This window comes from Ovis aries, chromosome 1 (assembly GCF_016772045.2).
Source record: "Ovis aries strain OAR_USU_Benz2616 breed Rambouillet chromosome 1, ARS-UI_Ramb_v3.0, whole genome shotgun sequence".
Taxonomy (NCBI): Eukaryota; Metazoa; Chordata; class Mammalia; order Artiodactyla; family Bovidae; genus Ovis; species Ovis aries.
This window is the reverse complement of record NC_056054.1, coordinates 12,736,577-12,754,397: the sequence shown is the minus strand read 5'-3', so window position 1 is coordinate 12,754,397 and position 17,821 is coordinate 12,736,577. Positions and strand designations below refer to the sequence as shown.

Here is a 17,821-nt window from a genome sequence, read left to right as displayed (position 1 = left end):
TCTGGGAAGTGTAGTTCTCTAGGTCTAGTCTCGTGACTCTACAACCTCCGGTTCTTATTCGTCAGAGCGTGTCCACGTGTACCGAAACCTCGCCTTCGCGCTCGGCTCTGCGTTGGCACCTGGGAACACGTGGCTGGCACAGCCCTCGGACAGAATTGGGCCTGGAGTGTGCGCATGCGTGGTCTCCTACCAGCGCTGCTCCACTTGCTGTATTTAAGCGGTAAGTTTAAAGCTAGGAGCCTTGTGAATTTCCCGGTGTATCGGGAAGGCCGCTCTAAAGAGAGACAAGAGTCCTTAAAACTACCTGTTGCTCTGCCACTTGTTGTCTGCTGCTGCTGCTAAGTCGCTTCAGTCGTGTCCGACTCTGTGCGACCCCATAGACGGCAGCCCACCAGGCTCCCCCGTCCCTGGGATTCTCCAGGCAAGAACACTGGAGTGGGTTGCCATTTCCTTCTCCAATGCAAGAAAGTAAAAAGTGAAAGTGAAGTCACTCAGTCATATCCGACTCTTAGGGACTTCAGGACTGCAGCCTACCAGGCTCCTCCGTCCATGGATTTTTCAGGCAAGAGTACTGGAGTGGGATGCCATTGCCTTCTCCACACTTGTTGTCTACATAACGGTGGACAGGTTACTCTGATACTGACAAGGGTTCCTGGCCTTCCCCAATCAACAGAAACTGACTAGAGGTGTGGATGTGAAAGTTGGATCATAAAGAAGGCTGAGCGCTGAGGAACTGATGCTTTTAAACTGTAGTGTTGGAGAAGACTCTTGAGAGTCCCTTGGACTGCAAGGAGATCAAACCAATCAATTCTAAAGGAAATCAATCCTTAATATTCATTGGAAGGATTGATGCCAGGGAGTTGGTGATAAACAGGGAAGCCTGGAGTGCTGCAATCCATGGGGTTGCAAAGAGTCAGACACAACGGAGCAACTGAACTCAACTGATTCTGAAGCTGAAGCTCCAGTACTTTAGCCACCTAATGTGAAGAGCTGACTCATTAGAAAAGACCCTGATACTGGGAAAGATTGAAGGCAGGAGGAGAAGAGAATGACAGAAGTCAAGATGGTTGGATGGCATCACCAACTCAACATGAGTTTGAGTGAGCTCGGGGAGATGTTGAAGGACAGGGAAGCCTGGTGTGCTGCAGTCCAAGGGGTCACAGAGTCAGAACGACTGAACAACAGAGGCTAGACAAGAAATTCAGGCAGGACTTTACTGCAGCCCCTGTCACTCCAAGCGGGAGCAAAAAAAGTAACAGGTTCCCTTTCTGGGGAAGAGCTGGGAGGGGAGGCTGGTGCCTTATTAGGGGTGAGGACAAGGGTGTGTCAGGGTTCAGGCCAGAGGAGTTGCTTAGGTGTGTTCTGCCCACCCCTTTATAGTGTTGAGTGCAGGGGGCTACCCTGCCTTCTTAGCTCTCGACACCTGATTTTTGCTGCTGCAACCCAGGAAGGGATAGTTGGATTTTTTAGTCTTTTTATATCTTTTGGTCCAGAATTTGCCCTAACTACACACACACACACAGTTACTTGACTTTAATGGCATCATTTTTCTCATGCATAAGCCAAGGATAATAATAGCATACACTGCTTGCCTCATAGGGCTGTCAAAGGGCTCATAGTTGAACAGAGAAGTCATATTATGGCACTAGTTACAAAGCTCTAAGTCACACCCTCAAGGTGTGGCTGAAAGAATCTCAAAGGCAGCACAATGTAATGATTGGGACCATAAACCATGGAGGTGTGTTCTGATCCTGTTACCAGTCAAGACACAGTTAGCTTCGTTGAAACTTAGTCCTCCATCGGTAAAATGGAGGTAATAATATTATACCTACAATGGCACCCCACTCCAGTACTCTTGCCTGGAAAATCCCATGGATGAAGGAGCCTGGAAGGCTGCAGCACATGGGGTCCCTGAGGGTCGGACATGACTGACCAACTTCACTTTCACTTTTCACTTTCATGCATTGGAGAAGGAAATGGCAACCCACTCCAGTGTTCTTGCCTGGAGAATCCCAGGGACGGGGAGCCTGGTGGGCTGCCGTCTATGGGGTCGCACAGAGTCAGATACGACTGAAGCGACTTAGCAGCAGCACAGGATTGTTATGAGGTTTAAATGAAATAATATGTTTAAAGTCCTTAATATTGTGTTCACTCATTAGCAAATTCACAGTCATTTGGATCTCTTATTGTTATTATAACTAAAGCTACCTGTAAGAATAGAGAAAATGTTGAGCACAGGAGGACACTCCAGAGGCATTTGGCTTCTTTTCCACCACATAAAGCTAACCTTCAGTGAGTTCTGTAATTGCACCCATTTTCATCACAAGGCTCACCCCTCCAGCTGTGGAGCTCTGGAGAAAACCTCTACTTAGTCCCCGGAAGTGTGAACCCAGTAAGTCAGTGGGCATGTAAAAGCTGAAAGTAGCTGAGATCCGCTGTGTGAAAAGTTTTTTCCTGCCTCTGAGTCTGAGCCTTGCCCAACTAAGTCCACCCACATTAACAAAATTCAATCTCACTTGTTATTAATCGGTGACCATCGAAAGACAAGGACCTTCATGATCTGGCCCTATCAAGCTTCACCTCAATTAAGAAGCCCAGCTATCAGGCAGAGTGACCAGGTAGCAGCCCCAGTAGCTCCTGCCACTTTCCCTGAAGAAGGCATTTAGTGGCAGAGATGTTCAGAAGGCAGCTCTGCATACTCGATTTGAATTGCACATCCACAACAAGCTTGTGATCTGGGGCCACTTTGTCAAACTCTTTGAGCCCTCTGTACTACTCAGTAAAATAGTGATACAATAATAACACCTCATATGGCTTTGGTGGGGCTTCCCAGGTGGTGCTAGTGGTAAAGAACCTGCCTCCCAATGCAGGAGACATGAGACACGGGTTCTAACCCTGGGTTGGGAAGATCCCCTGGAGCATGACCATCCACTCCAATATTCTTGCCTGGAGAATCCCATGGACAGATGAGCCTGGTGGGCTACAGTTCACAGGGTTGCAAAGAGTCAGATACAATCAAAGTGACTTGGCATGCATGCCAGCATGGCTTTTGTGAGAACCAAAGGAAGTAACAACTGGCACTTAGCATGGTACCCTGTGTATAATTGGCATTTAAGCATTGTTTAGTTCTCCCTATGCTCTGTAGAAGTCAGTCATTTCACCTTCTGCACCCACAGACCCATTTGCAAGGCTTGGGGTCATGAGGAAGGTGTTTCTGGGCAATCTGAAAGAGGGTGTCTGCTCAAATAAGAGGCCTGCAGGGGCTGCAGGCAGTCCAGCAGGCAAGAATGAGCAATATAGCAGAGAAGGAAGGGAGTTTTCTCACCAGGGGGGAAGAGGGCTTGTGGTTACAAGCATCAGAGAGTGATTCAGCAGCCAGAGGAAACCATGAGAGGCCTGCCAGTCACCAGGCACCCAGGGCCTCCTTTTGTAAACTTTCAAGGGAGAGAACAGCTGGGAGACCCTGAATAAGCCGCCCTCCACCCCAAGATAAGGAAGGTGGGGACCTTTAGGGTTGAGGGGAGGGACAACCAGATCCCACTCACCCAAGGCCAGTCGGCCTGGCCAGCATTCAGGCTCTGCTTCCAGCCCCAGCTCAGACACATCTGTTCCCGCGAGGAGGGGTGGGGGGTGGGGAAGACTGATGGGGAACTGGAACACGGAGTCCATGAGGCTGATCCCTAGACCTCCCTGGGGCATGTCCACCTGTGTCGAGGGAAATTAGAGCAAGCAGGGAAATGTGAGCCTGCTGGCAATGGAGGGGGGAAAGGATACAGCCCTGCCCTACACCAGTCTCCTTCCCTTAGGCTAGGCCAAATCAAAAATCTCCTAACTTTCCAGGGCTTCCAGATTCCAAGAAGCAAAATCTTACCACTTGACGAGGAAAGAGAGTGTTGGGTTGGAGGAGTTGGGCAGTGGCTGGGGGCGGCAGGGGGTTGAGGGGGTGTCCCCTATGTTGAATACCTACTGTGTGTTCTCACCCATTCCTCACAATTATGCAATGAGACTGGGAGTCCACCACTCTGAACAGATGAGAGTTGGAGGGTTCAAGAGGTTAAATGACTACAGAGGCTATGGAGCCTAATGATTAAGTTAGCTCCCTTTGTTTGGCTGGGTTTGTTTTTTTTTTTGTTTTGGTTTTTTTTTTTGGTGGTGGGGGTGCCTAAAGAGCTTTGACATTTGATTGTCTGGATTTGAATCCAGGCTTTGCTGTTATTAGCTGTGTTACCCTTGGCAGGGTACTTACTCTCTCTGTTGCCTCCATGTCCTCATCCTTAAATTAAGGATAAAATTACATATTTCACAAAGCTGTTGGATAGTCAAATGCATTAATATATGTAAAATGCTTAGGCAGGGACTGGTGCAAAGTAAGAACTCAGGAAATACTGACTGTTATTCAGGCTGCTCATCAGAGATTCAAACTGAGTAAAACCAGAGACCCCAAATCACTTTGCTGTACAGCAAAAATTAACGCAACATTGTAAATCAATTGTCGTTGTTCAGTAGCTCAGTCAAGTCTGACTCTTTGCAACTCCACGAACTGCAGCATGCCAGGCCTCCTGTCCTTCACCATCCCCCGAAGTTTGCTCAAACTCGTGTCCATCGAGTCAATGATGCCATCCAACCACCTCATCCTCTGTCGTCCCCTTCTCCTGCCTTCAGTCTTTCCCAGCATCAGGGTCTTTTCTAATGAGTCAGTTCTTTGCATCAGGTGGCCAAAGTATTGGAGCTTCAGTATCAGTCCTTCTAATGAATATTCAGGACTGATATCCTTTAGGATTGACTGATTTGATCTCCCTGCAGTCCAAGTGAATCTCAAGAGTCTTCTCCAACACCACAGTTCAAAAGCATCAATTCTTCGGCGCTCAGCCTTCTTTATGGTCCAACTTCAATTTAAAAGAAAAAAGACCCACAATGGTACCTTTGATCCAGCACCTTCCTTACTCACTCATAACCACTCCATTTCTGAAGGCTGCTCACCTTTACCGTCCCCTCAACCCAGAGCAAACCCTTTCTTACCATCTCCTCCAACCAGGCAGTCTTCCCTCTGCTCCCCAGAGCTGGGAGTCTCCTATACCCGCAAGGCAAATTCCAAAGTCTGGACTGGCTACTCCCTCCCTGGACTCCAGGTACTACGTGCCTGTGGACCAATCTGCAGCTTGGGGGTCCAAATGGAAGCAGTGTCTGATTCATTCATTCATCAGATATTTGTTGAGTGCCAGACATTGGAGTAGATACTGGGAATGCTGTGGTGAACCAGAATAACGCAGTCCCTGTGCACAGAGTAGGTGTCAGGAACAATAATAATTAATAAGCAATTAGTCTTGAAAGGAAACCTGGCCTCAAGGGTGACTTGGGACCAGGAAGGCACTTATGTGATTCAGAAGTGGGAGAGCAGGGTATTCAGGAGCCCCAGTTTGGGAGGGAATGAGTCTCTGAGAGTTTGGCCAGACCCAGGCTGGGGATGGGAGCACCTCTGTGGGCCCCAAATTTCTACTCTAGACCCTGAGGTTATTTCCAGGGTTGGTTTGTTGTCTCCTGTTTTGCAAACAGCGAGGCACAGCCTCCTTCTCCCTCCCCTCCCCTTCAGATCGAGGCTATTTATTCCTAGTGACAAGCCTGAGGATCCCAGGGGAGGTGGCCTCAAGGACCTGGAGGGGCCTTGTGTCCCTGGCAGGCGTCAGTGCTCCCTCCCAGGCAGGGCACAGGGAGGAAGTAGGAAGGTTGGAAACTGCAAAGGTCGGGGAGAAGGACTTTCCTCCACCGCCCCTAGCAAGTGCCCCATGCACACTCCTCACACCCCTTCTTGAGAAGCTCAGAAATCGTGGGGCCTAGGATATGGGTCTCCCCTGGGCCTCAAAGGTCAAAACTATTCCTGGGCACTGTGGAGACCAAGGGAGGTCTTCTCTACTCCACGATGAGCTGGAGGCGAGGCGGCGGTTACTTCTGTTTTTGCCACTTCAGAGTTGTGAAATAAAGCCCTTTGAAGGTCAAAGCCTTAGAGAGGGGGTCCTTGCTTCATTCCTTGTTTCCGGAGAACACCTTGGTTCCCACTGCCAGGGACGTGACAGCGGGGTAAAAACCACCCCCTCCTCCAGGCTGGCCTAAGTCCTCTTTTACAAATTCGGGCTGAGTGTGATCCCTGGGGGTAAACTGGGAGGGGGCGGGAACACGAAGTGGACACGAAGGAGGACTCTCTCTCGCTCCCCAAATGGACCTTGGTCTGCTGCCTCCGGGTATCCCTTGCCTAAGACTGAATACAGCTAGCCGCTGGGGGCGGCGAGGGGAAGGGAGATGCGGGGGAAGGGGGCGAGATGGGAGGGAAGTGGGGGAGGCCAGCAAAAGCTGAAAGGAGGGGACTGGGGCGGGGTCCTGGCGGCCCTGGAAGGTTGGGAGAGCCAGGTTAGGCCGAGGGGGCTGGGGCCGGCTCCAGTCTAAAAGGAAGGTGGGGGCGGGGTCTGGCCCCCCGCCTCCGGGATGAGGACCGGGGGCGGGGTCCGCACCCCGCGGGCAGGGGCGGCCGGGGGCGGGGTCCGGGCGGGGCGGGCCCCCGCGCTCACTTCCTCGGGGAGGGATTGGGGCCGCCTTCTCACTCGCCCACACAGTCCGTGTGCCGCCGGCAGAGTGGCCGGCTGCTCGCTCGGCCCCGGCTCGGCCCAGCTCGCTGGTAGGAGCCGCCGAGGGAGGCGGCCCCGGCTGCCCATCTTCCCGCCCCTGCGCGTGAGCGCCGCGACCCGCTCCCGCCGCCCGCTTCGAGGTGAGCTCCCCGCCGCGCCTGGCTCCCCATCCGCGCTCCCGGCCCCCGCCCTCGGGCGGGATGGGAGAGGCGGTCAGCCGGAGGTTAAGGGTGGACGCAGCCCCCGCCCTCTGCCCCGGGGTCCCGCCTGGGTCCGGCCGCGGGCGCCGGGAACACGCTGGAGCCGGTGGCGCGCGGACGCCGATCCCCGGGGGCGCCCCTCGGACCTCACCGCCCCGGGCCGCCTGGCCGGGGCGGGGGCTGCTACGCGAATTAGGCGGGGGAGGGGGCCAAGTTTCAAATGGAAAAGCGAGAATCGAGAGAGACCGAGGGAGAGGGTTCGAGAAACTGGCTTCCAGAAAGCCCGGTGGGAGCAGGAGACCGAGACTGGACAGGAGTGGCGGCGAGCTTAGACCGGAGGGTGCAGAGATACCCGAAACAGGGACAGAGGCCGGGGCGCAGGTCACCAGGAGGCAGACCCGAGGCTTTGGGACGGGCCCAGGTTTTGTGGAGCGGAGCACTTTAGGAAAAAACCATGCAGTGACCCCAGACGTGTTGTCGGCCCGGTCTAGGGCCTTGGAGGGTTCAGCGCAAATGAAGGGCCCCGGAGGTTAAACTTCATTAGTCTTGTGGTCATCTAGCCTCAGAGAGGCCTAGAGCGACATCCAGAGACTGGAGGCAGAGACACTCAGATAAACAGAGATGCTGAGATAGAGAAGGGCCGTTGGTAAGGACCGAGACATTCCACCCTTTGGAGACACTGAGATGCCAAGATTTGGGTGAGCGGAGGTAGAAATCCACAGACGCTGAAGTTGGGAGATAGCGTGTCAGAGGTACAGAGAGGAGAGATACAGACACGAAACATACAGACAGCTGCTGAAAGTACAGACACAGACGTCCGGAGTGGAGCAGAGTTAGACGCCGAGAGACAGATGTCACGGAGGGACAGTGACAGTTTCCAGGACAGACCCCGAAGGACTCAGGCCCGGAAAGATTGGGAGGCGAGGACATGGGGCAGCGGACCTGAGACAGTAAGACACCAAGAAGGAGCTTCACACACTGCTGGAGACAGCCCCAACTTATTTTTAAACTCCAATCTTGGACGCTCTGCTTCAGCCCTGGGGGACCTGGGGTGAATGAACTGTTCCTCTTCTGTCCCCAGAGCAGCTGCTGGATCCTGCTTCCCAACCCCCCTTCTCCCAAACTGCTCTGACTCCCAGGCCCCATGGTGGAAGGAGGCGGGGAGAAGAGAATGAAGAGTTTGGGGTTGATGCCTGGTAGCAAGGATGAGGTGGGGGGAGTTTGATTTCTCCCCTCAAGTGCCTTGTCATCTCCTGAAAACTGAGGGAGGAGGGATCAGTTCTGATTGTGAGTCACAGCTGTGGGACCTGGCCAGGATCCTCATGGACAGTGGGGGGTAGAGGGGGGCAAAGGGGTTGAGCGGTTGGCATGGGTACTTGGAAAGACTTCTGGATGTCTTCCAGTCTCAGGGCTGGCAGCTGGGGAGAAGAGCCAGGCTCTTGTACAAGTGACATCACCCAGCATCTCCTGTCCCCCTGCTCTTAAATGCTGACCACCCCCTCCCCCGCCTTTTCTAGGGAAATCAGAAAAGGCTCCCAGCTGGGAGGCAGGGGACCTGGGCTCTCTGATACCTGAGACTTTGGGCATGCTTCTGCCTTTTCCCTGGCCTCTGTACTCAGCTGTAAAGTGAGGATGATACCCTATCCTGCCTGCCTTATGTGTGATCTGATAGATGGTAGGGGCTTCCCTGGTGGCTCAGCCGTAAAGAATCCGCCTGTAATGTGGAAGCTGCAGGACATACGGGTTCAATCCTGGGAAGATCTCCTGGAGAAGGGAATGGCAACCCACTCCAGTATTCTTGCCTGGAGAATCCCATGGACAGAGGAGCCTGGTGGGCTATAGTACATAAGGATGCAAACAGTCAGACACAACTGAAGTGACTTAGCGTGTATGCATAGATGGTGGGTGGGCTTTGTGAGAGGCAAAAGAGCATGCAGGCGTGTATACCTGCACACCTATGTTGGAGCTTTCCGAATTATGCTCACTGGAGTCAGACTTGCCCCATTGGTCTCAGTGAGCCCCGTAGCCTGGGCCTCTTCGGTTTCCCCAGCAGAACTAGGGGGTTCCCTTTTAAAAGTTTTCTCCCCAGGCCCACCCTGAGAATGTCAAGGTCAAGTCCCAGCCCAGCCCCCTGACCCAGGCCTGGCTGAGAAACTGTAGTCTGATCCCAGTACGAGTAAGGGGCTAATAATATCAATAAAAACTAAGAACAACCATTTACTGACTACTTAGTATCTCCCAGGTGCTTTCCAGGTATCATCAGATTTTGTTTTTCATCATATCCAAGTCTGGCAACAGCCCTAGGAGGGAGGAGGTAGTATTAGATGGGGAAACAAGCTGAAGGAGCCTAAGTGACTTGCTCGAAATCACCTAAATTTATATTTCACAGTTCAGGCCTTTACATACCGCATGCTGCAGCCATTTAACCAGCCACTCTGAGCTGCTAGTTTGTGGGCAGTTGTCAGATGTGGGTGTCCTGAGTCAGGTGTAGGGGTGTGTGTGTGTGTTGGTGGGGGCAGCGGCTGAGCGCCATCTGGCAGACTGAGCAGTCTCCCCCGCACCCCCCTACCAGCCATGGCACAAGACGGGCTCCCTTTAGCTCCCCAGCCCTGCCAGGGAAGGGGGGAGGGGGGAGGGGCAGAGAAAGGGCAGAGACAGGTGGGCCTTGAGAGTGCCCTTCACTCTGTCCTCATCGGAGCCCAGCTGGACAGACTAGGAGACCAGGGAATTCTGGGAGAGAAGCCGAAGCCACGCCCATTCCCTATTTGGGGTGCCCCTGTCTCAGAGTGGTGACTGCCTCCCAGGGGGCGGACCTAGGACTAGTCTGGGCCTGGGAAGGTGGTTGCCCGGGGCCAAGCCAGGAAGGAAGGGAAGGTCCAGGGCTCTGCTGGAGCGATGCATAGCCACTCTCCACCTGTGCGGCCCCCTGCTGCCCAGTGGCCGGCAGCCCAGGCCACCCTCAGATGTTGGGCCAGAAGAAACTAGGCCTGAATGGTGGGGAGTGGACTCCACCCTCCAGCATAGCCCCCAGCCCAGGAGTCTCCACTCTGAAGACCCCAGCCCCTGGTGGCTCCTGGCCTGGAGTATGAACTGAGTGTCCTCCCATGACAGAAGGGTAGCTGTGAGCTCGAGCCACCCCTTCAGAAGAGCCAGGCCCTCCAGGCCTGGGGCATCCGCTGGTGCCTAGAGTCTGAGCAACGCTTGTTGCTAGAATTTCCTGCTGGGGGTGGCTGAGAAAAGGAGGGCTTTTCCTTCAACTTGAGCCAGGCCAGGCTCTGGGGACTGCCAGTTCCTGGAGTCTAATGGGGGAGTGGGTTGGTGGGTCCCTGTGTGCTCCTCAGATTCATCTGCAGCTGTGAGAAGATCCCCTTCCCAGGCTCCTGGTGGTTCCTCTCCACCCAAGATCCCAGTCTTCAGAGAGCAGGCTTCTTGATGGAGGAGGCTGGGGTGCTGAGCTCTGAATTTAGGGCTTGAGATGGGAACGAGGGGCAGTAGAAGGGACCAGGAACCCCACTTCCTAATCCTCCCTACTCCCCAAGCTCCTGCTGCAGAGGCAGCTGTGTGGATGACCTCATCCCACAAACATGCTTTGTTCCTGAGAAAATGGAAAGTGTCTGAGGTTTGGTGGGGGGCTGGGTGTCTGCAGCAGCAGCTCTCCGTGCTCCCCCTTGCCTGACTCCCCACCCTAGAGGGGGCCTGACTGGAGAGGAAATGTCTTCAGTGGCTCCCACTCTCTCGCCTTTCACTCCCCCAGCCCCAAACCCTTAGAAAAGCTGGAGATAGACTGTCTTCTCCCAGAGGCAGGGGGAAGGAAATAATGACCCAGGGGATGGAAAGATTCTGGGGCCCTGCAGGCACTGCCAGGAGTGATGCCCGGCAGGAGAGAGGGCAGAGGGCACGCTGTGTCATCCCTGTTCCCCTCTCTGTCCCCAAGCATCTCGTTTCCCTTTTTTCTCCCCTGTTGCTGGCAAGACCTGACAGCTGGCCATCTGTGCTGTCACAGCTGCTGCAGATGTTGCCGGCCAAGGCTGCCCAGGCTGATATGGCCAAAGATGCAGAGGGAAGTGGAGTGGGGTGAGGGCAGAGGGTCCAGCTGGGGAAGCTTGGCTGTGTCCAGCTTGCAGGATTTCCTTCCTGGTTAAACCTGGGCTGAGCCTCTGAAGTCCTTGTTGCTGGATTCTCCTGGGAAGGGAGGCCCAATGTCATTTCTCCCATCAGCCTCCTCCACCTCTACCATTCACTGGCCCAGCATCCTTCTTACACTCTGCTGTTTCCTGAATGGGATTGAGGCAGGGAGAGGGGGGTGGGTGGTGCAAACAGCCCCATTGTCATCCCAAAGCTCCCCACTCCAGGGCTCTGGGTATGTCCCTTCCTGGGAGTCAGGAGCCGATGAGAGTACTGTTCATATGGGAGAGGGTAGGGTGACTCTTTGCCCCAGCTCCTACACCCTTTTGGAGACAGTAAAGACAGTGGAGGCTAAACTCAGGCTAAATGTAGGGGCAGGAAATGAGTCACTGACCCAGGAAAAGCCCCCTCCCCCCAGTTCTGCCAGGGCCCAGATAAGAACTTCTGCTTCCTGATTTTTTCCTGACCCCCTAACCCCCAACGTTAAATACAGAAATAAACATGCAGGACTCTTGTGTTCCCAGAGGCACCCATTCCCCGTCACCATCTGCTCTGACCTCGCATTTCCTATGCCTAGTCTCTTGTTCTTTTTTTTTTTAAGGCAGCGTGGCTAAGCCACAGCTCCTCGGGGTGACCCCTGCCCCACCTTGTGCCTCTAACAGGGCTCACTCACAGCCACCATGAGCGAAGCCTTTGACTGTGCCAAATGCAGCGAGTCCCTGTATGGGCGCAAATACATCCAGACCGACGATGGCCCCTACTGCGTGCCCTGCTACGACAACACCTTCGCCAACACGTGTGCCGAGTGCCAACAGCTGATTGGGCACGACTCACGGGTGAGGACTGGACCACGCAGGGCAGGGAGTGGGTGGAAGCTGGCAAGAGGGGGCAAATGTGCCAGCACCCTTGCCACGCTCCCCCCAGGAGCTGTTCTACGAAGACCGCCACTTCCACGAGGGCTGCTTCCGCTGCTGCCGCTGCCAGCGCTCCCTAGCCGATGAGCCCTTCACCTGCCAGGACAGCGAGCTGCTCTGTAACGACTGCTACTGCAGTGCCTTCTCCTCGCAGTGCTCCGCCTGCGGGGAGACCGTCATGCCCGGTATGTTCCCAGGGGCTCCCGGGGGCTCGCTGTGCGTGGGACTGGCATGCCTGGCATCTGTGTAGCATCCGTGCATGTGCGTGGGACTGGCATGCCTGTCTGAGGCTTGATAAAGAACTGCCCATGCCACAGGTTCCTGGAAATTGTGTGCAGGATCTGTTGTGCCTGTTTGCTCTTTGGAGCTTAGCACGTGCAAGGACTGACACGCATGACACACACCTGGGGAAATAACACATTTGGCACACATAGTGTACTGAGACTGTCAGTGTTTGTTGCCTTGGGGCTTGTGTGCAAAGACAGAAAAGACAGATACATAGAGGACTTAACACGTGTGGCGACCTGCATGGCTGATAGAATGTGAGGATTTAGAACATGGAGATAGGCATGATGAGGATATGGCCGGGCTTCCTATGTACTGAATCTATCATGTCCTAGACGTTAGACTCGCTTGCCTCGTAGATGGGGTCTCTGTGTGTGTGCTCACACTATCACATCTGGTGTATAAGGGCTTGCTTAGCATACACTGAGTCATCGCGCCCATCACCTGGAGGCCTGGTAGCAGCTGAGGTCATCATATTCTGGGACATGTGAGGACTTCACTTAGGCCAAACCCTCAGGTCACATGCTCAGCCAGCATGTCTGGTGTTGGGGGAAAGTTAGCATGTGCAACATACGAGGTGGGGACCCTGGTGAAAATGCATGGACACCACCTTCAAGGCTGCGGGAGCAGCAGGGACCCTCCTGGAGGGTAGCAGAGGGTGGCACTCAGGAGCTTGGGACACAGCCTCTGACGGGACCCCTGTCCCCCACAGGGTCCCGGAAGCTGGAGTATGGAGGCCAGACGTGGCATGAACACTGCTTCCTGTGCAGCGGCTGTGAGCAGCCGCTGGGCTCCCGTTCCTTTGTGCCCGACAAAGGCGCTCACTACTGCGTGCCCTGCTATGAGAACAAGTTTGCTCCTCGCTGCGCCCGCTGCAGCAAGGTGGGGGCGGCGTGGAGCTCCACTGCACTCAGGGGAGGGGGTGAGCAAGGCTCTGTTGTTGCGGGGTGGGAATCCCCACGCCTCCCCCTCTGCTGACAGAGGCTGCCCCCACAGACGCTGACACAGGGTGGCGTGACATACCGTGACCAGCCCTGGCATCGAGAATGCCTGGTCTGCACTGGGTGCCAGACGCCCCTGGCAGGGCAGCAGTTCACCTCCCGAGAGGACGATCCCTACTGTGTGACCTGTTTTGGAGAACTCTTTGCACCCAAGTGCAGCAGCTGCAAGCGCCCCATCACAGGTGGGTCAGGGGGTCCAAAGACCGAATGGGTCGGGTGTAGGCGGAGGCGGGGGGGGGCAGGGGATCTGGTCTCCATGAGGCCAAGGGACAGGACCGCCCTCCAGACGGCAGCACTAATCCTCAGCCTCCCTCCAGGACTCGGTGGAGGCAAGTATGTGTCCTTCGAAGACCGCCACTGGCACCACAGCTGCTTCTCCTGCGCCCGCTGCTCCACCTCCCTGGTGGGTCAGGGCTTCGTGCCGGATGGAGACCAAGTGCTGTGCCAGGGCTGCAGCCAGGCAGGGCCCTGAGCCAGGGCTCCGGGACTAAGGCTTCTCCTCCAGACCGCCTCTGGGACCCAGCCTTTCCCCAGTTTGGGGCTCCCCTTGGGTTCCAGGATTCAGCCTCCCCACTCCAGCGTCCTCAATCTGGTACTTCCTGACCCAGGGCCCCCAAACTTGGGCTCTCCCGGAGCCTTCATCATTCAAACCCCCTCCTCAAATCTGAACTCCAGAACTCTGTCCTCTCCCTTTGGGTCGGGCTTGCTTCCCAGACCAAGCCCTTTCTCCAAATCAGGGCTCTGGGACCCAATCCCCCTTCAATGTAGACTTGTCTACAAAGACTTTAGGTCTCCTTTGGGTGCCTGAGAGGTCCTCAAAAGTCAAATATACTCAGGCTTGACGCTCCCCACCCCTGTCCCACTGGGATCCCCAAGGATGGGGCTGTCTGGGCAGCACTGGTTAGGGGGTCCTAGGGTACAGGTTTTTGCCCATCCCGTGTTGTGTTTTCTCTTTTCATTTCAGCTCCATTTTGCCCAGAGATGGGCAGAGGGGTGGGTTTGGCTTGCCCCCGTTTCAGATTCTGCAATAAAGCAGTATGAGAAAGTGAAGGCCTCTGTTTGGCTGGGGGTAGGGGGAGCGGGCGGAGGTGGGTGGAGGGGCAAGGAAGGTTCCTTCGCCATAGCTAGGGAATTCGGAGGCTCTTCCCACCTCCTCCCCGCAGGACAGAAGGAAGCTTCCAGGCGGGGTGGGAAATCTCTCCAGAGAAAGGGGATCCCCGCCGCCGCTACCGTCCCTCTCTGGTTTAGCCGGCCTCCCTTCCACCTCCCCCGCCTGCTGGCAAAGGGCTTTTTCCTCCAGTGAGGAAGGGAGGGATTTAGGGAGTTTGCGGACCGGAGCCGGCGCGGGGGCGGCTGGTGTTGGGTTCTCCGTCAGGTACAAGTCACTCCCCTCCCTTAACAGCCCCCCACGAACCCCACGGAGCATCCAGTGCGAATCCCGAGTCTGGGCCCAGACCCTCAGCCCCCTTCCCCCTCTTTCCTAGGATTAGCGGAGGCGGCCCGGGATCCGCTCGCGGCTGCACGTTTTTTGCCAAAAAAGGCAAGGACGCAGCTGCACGCGCCGCGGGAACATCTGGATCCGATTCCCGGCATGAATGGGTCATGGCCCCGCCCCACCGTGATTCAAGGGCGGGGGCGGGAATGAGCCCGGGGGTGGGGGGTTGGGGGGCTGTCCCCCAAAATGAGGCGATGGGGCGGAGCGCTGCTCCCCTCTCCCGGCGTCCGGCTCCCCTGCCCCTGCGCTCTCGGCGGCCTGCGGTGTGGGCTCCGCGGTCTAGACTGGCGGAGCCCGACTCGTGCGCCTTGGCGGCCGGCGCGGGCTGAGCCACTGACGTCCCGCCCGCGGCCTCCCCCCGGGTGGGGGACCCCCGGCCGGGGGGACGGGCGGGCGGACCTTCGGCGCCCAGTGGGGGAGGGGCCCTCCGGGCCGGCAGAACCGCGTGATTATATGTATCTGAAATGAAATCCTCTCCGAAATTCTATGGGGCGGGCGTTTTTCCGTTTCACAGAAGTGGCGACTCTACTTGTCAAGTTCCCGAAATAGGTAGATCCGGGGTTCTACTTTCCACGCTGCCTTCCCGGATCAATCTGAATCCTAAACTTTGACATTTTCAACAAACCTTGATGAATGCCCAGCCCACCATGTGTGCTTATCATTAATAATTGTATGTTGACATTTTCGTCTCTTTCTTCCACCAGCCTCTCAGGGTTGGATTCACGCCTGCCTTGCTCACCCCTCCACACTCAGCCTCCGGCACTTAACTACATGTTCAGTAAAGAACTTACCGAGGAAGAGTAGTCCAAGCATAGAAAACAGCTAATGCAAAGACCTGGAGGCCTGAAAAAACATATGGTGTATTTTGAGGAAGCAGCAAGTAATTTCATTTGGAGGAAGTGCCAAAAGACTAAGGCAGCAGGCAGCAGCCTGGTCATGAAACGCTGAAAGCCAAGTGAAACAGACCTCACCCTGTGGGTAAACCAGGCAGTGGAAGTCTTAAAGCAGGGGCGTGAGATCGCTGCATAGTGAATAATGGATTGGAGGGGTAAGACGAGCAGGCTGGGGAGGAGGCTGGTGCAGTGGTCCAGGTGAGAGATAATGAGACAGGTGGCAGCTGGAGTGGAAAAGACAGGACTTGGTGACCGGTCTGAAGGAGTGAGGAAGGAGAAGGTTTCAGGGGAAGAAAGGCATCAGGTGAATGGTGCTTAGGTGACCCACCCACCTAAGAGGAAAGGGATGTGCAAGTACAATAATGGGTCATTGATTTCAAGATAAACATTTGTCAGATTTATGACCTAAGAAACCCAGATGCAACCATATAATCAACCATGTGACATAGCTTAATTGAAAAAAAGAATTTTTCTTTCTTTCTTAATCGACCATAAAATAATGGTGGGGTTACCGCTTGATAGTGTCTCATATGTGATGAAATACGGTAAATCCCAAACCTTTACCCCCCCCCCCCCCCCTCAAAAGATACACACACTGAGTCTCTGCAATCCAGAAGAGGAATTTCTTACCTCTCTCCCAGAAGTGCAGGAAAAATTTCTGGGAATTTGTTGTATCTGGGGATCCTATCCCTAAGTTGGAGGTCTTGCTTAAATTTTTAGACACTAATATAACCTTCACAACACCTCATGAGCAAGCAGGACAAACGTCATTATCTCTGTTATTTTTCAAATTTTCGAAAACAAAAAGCAGTTCATGCTTATTGTAGAAAAACTGAAGAATATCAAAAGAAGAAGGTAAATTACGAATAACTCCTTCATATATTATGACCTCCTAGTTCTTTTTTGTTAAGCAAGCATGTGCATATATGTATTTTCATACTTAGTTTTAAATGTATTTTTAAACTGAAAGATATATATGTTTAGGAAAATTTTTCATGATGTACTTTGGACGTATACAAAGAAAAATTTCCCTCACATTCCAGAGCTTCCAGTCTGTCTCCTCATAAACAACAATGGTTTACTGTTACTTGGATATCTTTCTGGAAATAATCTCTTTGCATGTCTATTTTTATATAAACTGTTGTACCTCTAGTTGTTGTCACTCTGTATGACCATCTTTCCACCTGAGTTCATATAGACTTTTTAAACATCTTTATTGAGGTATGTTACATATCATAAAATTCATTCGAGTGTACAATTCAGTTGAGTTTAGCAAATTTAATAGATTTTTGCAACTATCACCACAATTCAATTTTAGAATTTTGCTACTGCTACTGCTGCTGCTGCTAAGTCACTTCAGTCGTGTCCGACCCTGTGCAACGCCATAGACAGCAGCCTCCCAGGCTCCTCTGTCCCTGGGACTCTCCAGGCAAGAGTACTGGAGTGGGTTGCCATTTCCTTTTCCAAGAATTTTTCTATCACCTCCAAAAGATTGCTTTTGCATTTCCTTCCCATCTCACCTCTAGCAGCAGGCAACCACTCACCTACTTTCTGTCTCTGTAGATTTGCCATCTGGACGTCCACTAATGTGTGTGTGTGTGTGTGTGTTGTTGTTTTTTTCTGCGTGTCTGCTTTCTTTCACATAACATGATGCTTTCATGGTTCATCCATATTGTAACACTCCTTTATTGCTGAATAATGTTCCATTGTATGGATACACCATATTTGGTTTGTATATTTACCAGTTAATGACTGGGGGTAGCAGCTTTGTTGATAATGAATAGTGCTGCTATGCATGTCTGCACATATGGACATAGGTTTTCATTTCTCCAGCTAGATGTGGGCATATAGACTTGTTTCGGTTTTTTTTTTTCCAGTTATATAATATTTTACTGCTTGAATGCACTATATTTTATTTAACCAGTCCCTTGGGTTTCCCAGGTGGCACTAGTGGTAAAGAACCTGTCTGCTAATGCAGGAGACATAAGAGATGTGGGTTTGTTCCCTGGATGGGGAAGATCCCCTGGAGGAGGGGATGGAGACCCACTCCAGTATTCTTGCCTGAAGAACCTCTTGGACAGAGGACCCTGGCGGGTTATGGTCCATAGGGTCGCAAGGAATCGAACATGATTGAAGCGACTTAGCACGCACGCAGCACTGCTGATAGACAATTAGGTTGTTTCCACATAACAAAAGAGAGGAAGGGAAGGAGAAAGAAAAGAATAAATGAAAGGAAAAAAACCCGCGATCATTCCCATTTTACTGAGGGAAAAACGTTGTCACAGGTCACA

At 53.6% G+C, this 17,821-nt stretch overlaps 1 protein-coding gene across 8 annotated transcripts; it reads left to right on the top strand.

Annotated features, from left to right (window-relative positions):
- Positions 1–68: 68 nt before the first annotated feature.
- FHL3 (four and a half LIM domains 3) lies at positions 69–14,192 on the top strand. 8 transcript variants are annotated; one of them, XM_060399505.1, is made up of 6 exons: positions 69–220; positions 11,605–11,778; positions 11,867–12,041; positions 12,854–13,023; positions 13,138–13,324; positions 13,460–14,192. In XM_060399505.1, exons 2-6 carry the CDS (start codon positions 11,623–11,625, stop codon positions 13,612–13,614), a joined length of 843 nt encoding a protein of 280 aa, XP_060255488.1. In that variant the 5' UTR covers positions 69–220; positions 11,605–11,622; the 3' UTR covers positions 13,615–14,192. The 8 variants fall into 8 exon arrangements, with proteins under 8 accessions (XP_060255488.1, XP_027823956.1, XP_027823945.1 ...); XM_027968155.2 differs by lacking the exon at positions 69–220 and adding an exon at positions 6,151–6,236; XM_027968144.3 differs by lacking the exon at positions 69–220 and adding an exon at positions 6,592–6,757.
- The last annotated feature ends 3,629 nt before the right edge of the window (positions 14,193–17,821 follow it).

What these genes read in the sequence shown, in the direction of transcription:
- FHL3 (XM_060399495.1), top strand. Translation starts at nt 11,623, where the DNA reads ATGAGCGAAGCCTTTGACTGTGCCAAATGCAGCGAGTCCCTGTATGGG. An exon ending in TGATTGGGCACGACTCACGG is followed by an intron (nt 11,779 to 11,866) that starts GTGAGGACTGGA and finishes CGCTCCCCCCAG; the next exon opens with GAGCTGTTCTACGAAGACCG. An exon ending in GCTGCGCCCGCTGCAGCAAG is followed by an intron (nt 13,024 to 13,137) that starts GTGGGGGCGGCG and finishes CTGCCCCCACAG; the next exon opens with ACGCTGACACAGGGTGGCGT.